This window comes from Anopheles merus, chromosome 3R (genome assembly GCF_017562075.2).
Source record: "Anopheles merus strain MAF chromosome 3R, AmerM5.1, whole genome shotgun sequence".
Taxonomy (NCBI): Eukaryota; Metazoa; Arthropoda; class Insecta; order Diptera; family Culicidae; genus Anopheles; species Anopheles merus.
The window spans coordinates 20,063,006-20,071,388 of NC_054084.1; the positions used below are offsets into that span (position 1 = coordinate 20,063,006).

An 8,383-nucleotide genomic window follows, 5' to 3' on the forward strand; every position below is an offset into this window, starting at 1 on the left:
CCGAAATCGGAGTCGGTTTCGGCATCTCCATAAGAATAGACGTTTGGATCCAATGATGATACGTATTGATAGCCACAAAGAATCAAAATTTACTTGTAAACGATCCATTCTCTTGGAGATTTCAGGACTGATTTTGCTTCTGAAACTTGTTATTTCAATTCAAGAACTGATTCTCATTCCGGAGCTAATTCCAATTATGGAGTCAATTCTGAATCTGTTACGCGAGCCGATTCTGATTCCAGAGCCAATTATAATTTTGGAATATATTCCAGAGTCTACTCCGGACTGGCTCCGGAATCGGAAACGGTACCGGGTAGGTTCGATTCGGAGCTCCCAACACTAATTCCAATGACTTACCATCAACATAGCATTGCTTTTGTGCCCCCCCCCCCCTCCTACCCATTATGACACAGCGAACGCAGTATGCGGGGGGTTTATCAGTAGTGTTTATTTTTATTCTTGTTTGCCTTGTTTTTTTTCTTTTTTCTTGCACATCATTTGCTTCTAGCAAATTCTACCGATGCAACCGGGACGCCACCATTTTTCTTCCCTATATTGGGCAATAAGTGCAATATGGTACGAGGGTTTCCAGAACTTCCAATTAAGCCAATTTAGAGCACTGGCTTCGGTTTCGGGCACCATTTTTATGCACCCAGCTGCTTGTACAGCAGCGGCACATAATCGTCCCACTCGGCCTGATAGAAGTTGCCCGCCACCGGATTGCCCAGCTGGTACTTCTCAGCAAACTTGCGGATGGCGAATCCGCCACGGTTGTCCGCGCTCGTGTTGGTCAGCCGCGGCTCGTCGAACGTCAGCTTGCCATTCTGTTTGTACACCAGAAACACGTACCGATGGAGGCCGGTTCCCTGCGGTGGGCCCGAGCCCACGTACGCCGACAGCGTTTCGCCCTGCGCTACGTCGGCCCCGGGAATGTTGCCGACCAGCCAGTGGTGCCACTCGCGGTACGTCGGTTCCTTGCGGCTCGGCGCATCCGGATCGGTCATGCAGAGCGTGTACAGGGCGCCACTGTCCGCGTTCCATTCCACCTTCGGCACGTCCTTTACCTGCGTGGGGGTGAGTACGTTGCCCTCGCTGACGACGGCACCGCTCGGGTAGGTTACCTTGGCCACCTCGGCCGGGGCGACCGGCACCACGTCGGGGACGACTTCGTGCTTCTCCATGCTTTTCGCAATCGCAGAACTGAACAGCCGGATCGAGGTGGTAAAGATGGACGATGCACGCGTTTGCAGCCGGCAGATTGACATAACTTCGTCGTTGGATGCTGTCTCGCAACTGTGCGGAGGGGAGCACAGGCTTTTTTGCAATGGGGCGAGCTATCGAAAGGCGACACCTGCAAGGGATGTTGCTACCTGCGCTTTCGTCTGTGTACGTTCAAAACATTCAAACAATGCGAGGATTGGATATTTCGCATCATAAATCATGTAAAAACAATGCAAAATAGAACATAAAGGCATTTAAAAAGCCCGAATTCCTTCGCAAATTCATAAAAAAACGGCCATTGTTTTGCATTCCTGGAATGTAAGTAACGAATCACCCTGTGCTGTCATTCCTCGCGCGCTGTCAAAGTAGGCGCAAAAATGGTTTGTTTTGGTCTGTTCACGTAGCATCACTTTTACAAAGGTCTGCAGTAAAACGCGCCGAAGAGAAAACACGGATCCACTCTACCAGCATCATGTTATTTCCCGACGATACCAACTTTTCCAGCCCCTCTTCGGAGGGTGGTGCTTTTGAGCGACTAAAAGTGCCATACACGTACCGGTCGGAGTGTTACCATTTTGCGAAGAAAGATTTCTCCAAACAGTTTGCCTTCATCTACGCTTCCCGGCTGGAGGAAATGTTGAAGCTGCTGGAAGACAGTGTGCAGAAGAAGTGGGGCACCGAGATGCCGATCAAGCGGTTGGCCGATCTGAGGGAAGACTGTCCGCATAAGTGCGTCATCATCGGTACACTGTTTAAGCATCAGGTATGAGACCATGAAAGGCAACCGCTGGGAGGTCGGTTTGAGACAAATGTTTCATTTACTTTGCATTTTTAGGAACTAAAACCAAGCATATTGCGTGAAATTTCGGAAGAAAATCAGCTGGCACCGCAACCGCCAAGGTCTCACTACACGAACGACAACGATATTCTGATCCTGGAGGACGCGCTGCAACGCATCAAGCTGGTGGGCAAAATCGATGTGCACTCGATTGTGACGGGAGTTGTCTGTGCCGTTATGGGTAAGTTTTGTTCCACCTTGCTTGGGTCCCTTTTGCGGAGAAGAAGAATGAAAACGAACGATGAAAAAAGAAGCGCAACAAAACGATTTGAATCCTAATGCCATATTCTATTCGTTCCATTGCAATGGGAAACCTCTCTCGAATTAAATATCTTCTCTCTGAACCTATTTCCTCACCACCACCACAAGGCCAAGACAGTAAGTGAAACAATCGCATCTAGCTTCACTGTTTTCTCACGAGTATGTGTGTGGTTACATTTTTTATGTTAAGTTATTATTAGCACTCCTTAGCTTTAAGTATTCATGCTTTTTATTTACACACAATCACTTATTTGTACATACACGATATATAAGCATGGAGGCTTTTCCGTTTTGCTGTTCATACTAAGCTAAGCTATTAATCTTTTTGTCATGCACCACAATTACCTACATAATTAGAGTCTTCCTTGAAAAAGGCCATACAATTTGGGATAATTTTATCAACACTCTAGCTCTAGTCATTGTACCCTGTATCCAATTCTAATTTTATTCCATATCATGCTCATACATGTAAGTGAATGTATACATCTTTAGCATACCTGTGAATATTTCACCAAACTGTAGCAAACCAATTTGCCCACTTATCCGTCGCACCATAGCAACGCTTTTGCCATGGTAACCGACTGCAGGAATGTTCGACACTAAAAATGGTCTTTCGTCGTTGACGGCCAACTCCTCTACCCCCCACCTACCTCTTTGTCCTAGTGGATGACCTAAAAGAACTTTACGAGCTGGTAAAGTCATCCAGTTTCATGCTTGATACTCTGAACGATTGAGAGAACGTAGCGGCTTTTCCATTGTCGATCACATATACTAATATATAATCTAATCTACATAAAAAATCGACATATAAAATGATCTAATTTTACTAAATCTTTTGAGTTTTTCCTACTACTAAAACTCATTATGTGAATGTTAATGTAAATATGATTGGAAATGTTAATGCTTTATAACAGAGCATTCTTCAAATTTAATATCAAAAATGGTTTCCTTATGTTAACATGTCATTACACTTCAAAATTATGGTTTTGCTAAATTTTGCATTTGAACGAAAGTAATGTTCAAAATATTGGAACTAATTATTCATTTTATCACACCTAAAACCACGAATTTAACCACCGAAGGGTACGAGGAAAGCGATGGACGATTCTTCGTGGAGGATTACATCTTCTATCAAGGAGCGCCGCAGAGAGAACTGCAACCACTTCAAACTTCCCCATTGCTGGTTCTAATTTCGGGTCTTAATGAGGTAATATGAACGTAATAGATTTAGCAATGTATTCAAATTAACACGTTTTCTTCCAATCCCAGTCAGCAGCGACCGATTTCTCCACCCCACTGGAGCTACTGCAGCAGTGGGTGTTCGGTAATCTCGAAGGCCTGCTCGACGGTCACGATTGGGAAGCGGCCAGCATTGTGCGCATCGTAATCGCTGGTAATTCGGTGAAAGCAAGCCCAAAGCCAAAAAACCACCACTCCTCAAAGGTAACGACCGAAACGGATGCACTGCTCGGCGCGGTAAAAACGGTCGATTCGCTCATACACAACCTCGCCCAATCCGTCCCGATCGATCTGATGCCGGGTGAGTTCGATCCGGCCAATCATATGCTACCGCAGCAACCGATGCACCACTGTCTGTTTCCTCGGTCGAAGGGATTTGCCTCGTTCCGGGGTGTACCGAATCCGTACGCGTTTGATCTAGCGGACCGATACGTCGTGGGCACGTCGGGGCAAAATGTGCTCGATGTGATGCGCTACTCGAAGATTGAGAGCCCGCTAGAAGCGCTGAAGGCTACACTGCGCTGGGGCCATCTGATACCGACCGCGCCGGACACGCTACCATGCTATCCGTACTATGAGAAGGATCCGTTCATTATTGGTGAGTGTCCGCACGTGTACTTTGCCGGGAATGTGGGAGAATTTAGCACGGAAATGTGGACGGGTGCTGGTGGACAGCAGACACGGCTGGTTTGTGTACCATCGTTTGCGGACAGTCAAAGCGTTGCCGTTGTCAATCTGCGTACGATGGAGTGCCGCAAGGTTAGCTTCAAGGATGGTGGGTTTGAAGGAGAGGAGTAAAGTGTGAAGTGTAGTGTGTTTAATATAAAATTTCAATTTTTTCATAATTAATCGTTCTGATTTCATATAATTGTGGTGTAGTTGAGAAAATATTGCTGACTTACCTTTCCTTTTCTATACGATGTTTAAGAAACGCCAACCCTTTACTACTAGTTGCTACATTTTGTGAATCCTTCACTGATGAAATTTGTTAGAACTAATGCATTAATTAGCTAAACTTCTAATGAACTTTAAATGCAAGGAAGTACTGATGGGTAAATACCATTTTTTCCGAAGTCTGAAAAGCTACAGTTGACAGTTTGTTCATAGGTCTGACAGCAGACGGAATTTCGGAAATTCAGTTTCGTGTATTTTAGGTCTTATATGGAATCGTACCTATTCGATGCCTTATTTGAAAGGGAACGCACTCACTCAATTGTCTGAACGATAACGGACAGTCCTTTTGGACTAATTTTGCAATTGCATCGCCATCCTACCCGCCCGGATTCGACAGATCCGGACTGATCCCGACTCTTCCGAACTGATCCGACCTGATCCGGATTGCTCTGGACTCATCCGGACTCATCCGGACTGATCCGTACTCATCTGGACTCATCCGGACTTATCCGGACTCATCCGAACTAATCTGGAATTGCGGAGTCGAAGCCGGTTATGATCCGGGGCCGGATTCATATTTTGAGCACCGGTGTCGGAGTTGATCCATGACTCCACTCCGGATTACCCATCACTACAAGTAAGTAATTAGTTGAAACATTAAATAACTGAAAAGCCAAAGTACTAATTCACTAAATAACTAAGGAACTTACTACCAAAAAACCTGAAATACTAAATAACTTGAGAAATGATTCCTAAGATTAAAGAACTAAAGATCTAAAGAACTAAAGATCTAAAGAACTAAAGAACTAAAGAACTAAAGAACTAAAAAACTAAAGAACTAAAGAACTAAAGAACTAAAGAACTAAAGAACTAAAGAACTAAAGAACTAAAGAACTAAAGAACTAAAGAACTAAAGAACTAAAGAACTAAAGAACTAAAGAACTAAAGAACTAAAGAACTAAAGAACTAAAGAACTAAAGAACTAAAGAACTAAAGAACTAAAGAACTAAAGAACTAAAGAACTAAAGAACTAAAAAACTAAAATGTTTTCAAGAGATTCGAAATACCTACCAGGAAGAATTGAGCTTAGGTGGTGTCGGCGACATATCAACTTATCATTTTAATTATCAACACTACAAAAAACCACACACTCTAAAACAAAATCGGTTAACATTATTTGAATGTGGTTTTATTATTGACCCCAACGCAAACACACACACACACACACACTCACGGTAAGCTGTATGCGCATATAGCCCGGGGGTTTTTTGCTTATGCTTTGCCATTGTTTTGGCTCAACTTTCAATCTACTAACATTCAGATACACACGAGAATAGGAAGTTTGGTTTGGTAGTACAGTTTAAGAAAACACGCGACAGACACGCTAGATGTGTGAAAACCGAAACACATTTACTCACGAATTAGGGAGAGGGTGCAAGCGAGCGATGCGTGCCCCGGTGCGAGATGATGGTTCGGTTGGTAGCAAAGGGACGAAGGTTAAGTATTTTGTCGAACAAGATGGTACACAGATGGCCGTCTAGTGCAGCGGTGCAGTGTTAAATGTTTTCTAATGCTAATATGTTTGCAACGCTGAGTTGCCGTGTTAAAAGCGATCAATGTTTCTTATTGAATAGAGCTTAATATACATTTACCACTACTAATATAACAAAGCTTTTTTTTTGTTTTACTATACAGTGCGATGAAACACGTTCATCTGAATTTGTTCCCCAGGAGGGGGGCTGCGGTGTCAGTTTTAGTCCGTTTTGCTCACATGTTACTTTAATAGTTAGTGAATGTATTTTTTGAAATAGCTGCACCATGGAAGGACATCGACACAGGTCACAAACGGAGATCCCATGTGGTCACTCTTGTTTTCGCTCGCTCTGTTGCTATTTTTACTATAACAATGTGTCGGGTAAACGGTAAGCATTGCTACTGGTTTGGTTTAGTTTACTGCTAAAAGTGGACAAGCTATTACTTACAATAATAACTGTTAGGAGTTGGAAATTAGTTAATTAACATCATTTGGCTTAAGTTCTGTGTTGTATGTTGGCACCAACTGTGTGACTAAATTCCAGCAAGAGTGCTTTAGAACGTTCTGAATTTTTTGTTTCCTTATTTTACGCACAATTCAATAAGCTTGTTTTCAATGGCAAAAATTATTATTGAAGTTCGTTAACGATCGCTTAAAATTAATCAACTCTTTCCTACCGTACTTTCTTCTATGCCATTTGACATGCGCTCGCTCACTATGCTTAATTTACTTACTAATCTTAAGTTTTATTTTCTCTTCTACATTCTACATTCATTGTTTCACATTTCATTGGAATGTTTATTTTTTTGTTATCATGTTTTTGTGCATTTTTTCTTTGCATTTTTTGTTTTGTTTGGCAATTCGTTTCTTTATCATCCATTTGTACTTGTTCGTGTTGGTACCAGCAGCTATGTTGTATGTTTGGTTTTTGGGTGGTTTACTAGTTCCCCTTATTTACACATCGTTTCTGGACAGCTTGCGTTACATCTTTGCGGGGAATTAGGTAATTGTTTGCTCTTTTATATTAAAAAATCAAAAATAATGTTCTTTATTTAATGATTGATCGTTTCATGTTTTTACTTCTGTTTCTCATTACACTGTACAAATTATAGTAACCAAAAAAGATTTCCATTTTTAACTAACCTTTTCTCAACAAACAATAGTAAGTTAGCTGCATTTCACCATCCTCGTTAGGTTCTTATGATTTAATTATTTATTCGCACAGCATCGTTGGTTTAGTAACGAATTTTACTAAATAATGTGTAATGTTTAAGTTTAATTAACATGTTTTGCTTACTCTTTTTTGGCATATTTTTCTATATTTTCCATACCATTTTCTCATCAATTATGAGCTATCAGCGCGCTGTATCATTTGACGTCGTTGTGTTATTTAAAATGGTTTATTTTTTCATTTCTCTTTTTATTTTATATCGCATGGAGGAAGTTGGTTTACTTAACATTTAAAGCTTTAAACTATTATTTTACAATTTTGGTTTGTTTTAGTGGTTCAATGTTGCAAGCGATCGGGAGTCTCTAGCCCAGCGAGCCGTTTAATGTGGTAACTTAAATGCAAGATAAAACGAGCAAATTATACAGGTAATGATAAAAAAAGCAGAAAATCAGCTGGCTCGATAATGTTGCTTTGTAAATTTAAAACATCGGACACCGTTCCTTTCCTGCCTGTAATGAATTTGTTTTGTGCAACTTTCTGGTTTCCGTCTCCGAGCTTCACCACCATGGTTATGGTTGAAAATACGAACCAAATGGTTATGATGATGGTCGTTCGGTAGAAAATAGTCTCGTTAAGCTTCCACACCTCTAGACGGGTGTGTGTGTGATGCAGGGCTTACAAAAGTTGCAAACGCTTTTGAGATCAACCCGTTCGAAAGGAATGGAATGTTGTAGTGCTTTTTTTTTTCACCGACGGGTTAAAAATAATTGCATTATACAGCTCCATTAAACCGGGTGTTTTTGTGCAACTCATACTCGGTGGAGTGTGGGCTTGGGAAGAGCACCATGCCAAACAGCACGTGTGGAATGGATGAGGAAACATTACTGCATTAAAAGACACCTACAGAGAGAGAGAGAGAGAGTGCTTGTGTGTGAATGCAGTTCAGTGACCGAACTGCAAGATGTGCGTTATGCAGCGAGTAAACACACCATAAACAGAGGATTGAAACTAATGTTTGCGGTATGGAACAAAACGGATGAATTGTTCAAATGGTGGAACATGTGGAATACAACTTTAAACAGAAATAGAAAATCTTTCAAATTGCCAGTTACAGGGTTTTCTAGGACTTCTCATAGCTGTGGGACACTTTACAGGATTTCCCACGATTTATTGGTTGGTTCCCATATTTTTTTTGGTGTGTTCCCACGATTTATTGGTCGGTTCC

General features: G+C 41.8%; 2 protein-coding genes across 3 annotated transcripts; one reads left to right on the forward strand and one right to left on the reverse strand.

Annotated features, from left to right (window-relative positions):
* Positions 1–433: 433 nt before the first annotated feature.
* On the reverse strand, positions 434–1,327 carry LOC121596926 (protein D2-like). Its single transcript, XM_041922321.1, has one exon. The coding sequence runs from the start codon at positions 1,263–1,265 to the stop codon at positions 645–647; it is 621 nt and encodes a 206-aa protein (XP_041778255.1). The 5' UTR covers positions 1,266–1,327; the 3' UTR covers positions 434–644.
* Positions 1,328–1,580: 253 nt separating this feature from the next.
* LOC121596925 (DNA polymerase delta subunit 2) lies at positions 1,581–4,408 on the forward strand. 2 transcript variants are annotated; one of them, XM_041922319.1, is made up of 5 exons: positions 1,581–1,984; positions 2,057–2,240; positions 2,429–2,437; positions 3,403–3,527; positions 3,590–4,408. In XM_041922319.1, the coding sequence occupies exons 1-5, from the start codon at positions 1,694–1,696 to the stop codon at positions 4,355–4,357; spliced, it is 1,377 nt and encodes a 458-aa protein (XP_041778253.1). In that variant the 5' UTR covers positions 1,581–1,693; the 3' UTR covers positions 4,358–4,408. The 2 variants fall into 2 exon arrangements, with proteins under 2 accessions (XP_041778253.1, XP_041778254.1); XM_041922320.1 differs by lacking the exon at positions 2,429–2,437 and having other exon boundaries at positions 1,582–1,984.
* The last annotated feature ends 3,975 nt before the right edge of the window (positions 4,409–8,383 follow it).

Coding starts and splice junctions, on each gene's coding strand:
- LOC121596926 (XM_041922321.1), bottom strand. CDS start 1,265: ATGTCAATCTGCCGGCTGCAAACGCGTGCATCGTCCATCTTTACCACC.
- LOC121596925 (XM_041922319.1), top strand. CDS start 1,694: ATGTTATTTCCCGACGATACCAACTTTTCCAGCCCCTCTTCGGAGGGT. Junction 1,985..2,056: donor GTACACTGTTTAAGCATCAG/GTATGAGACCAT, acceptor TTGCATTTTTAG/GAACTAAAACCAAGCATATT. Junction 3,528..3,589: donor TAATTTCGGGTCTTAATGAG/GTAATATGAACG, acceptor TTCCAATCCCAG/TCAGCAGCGACCGATTTCTC.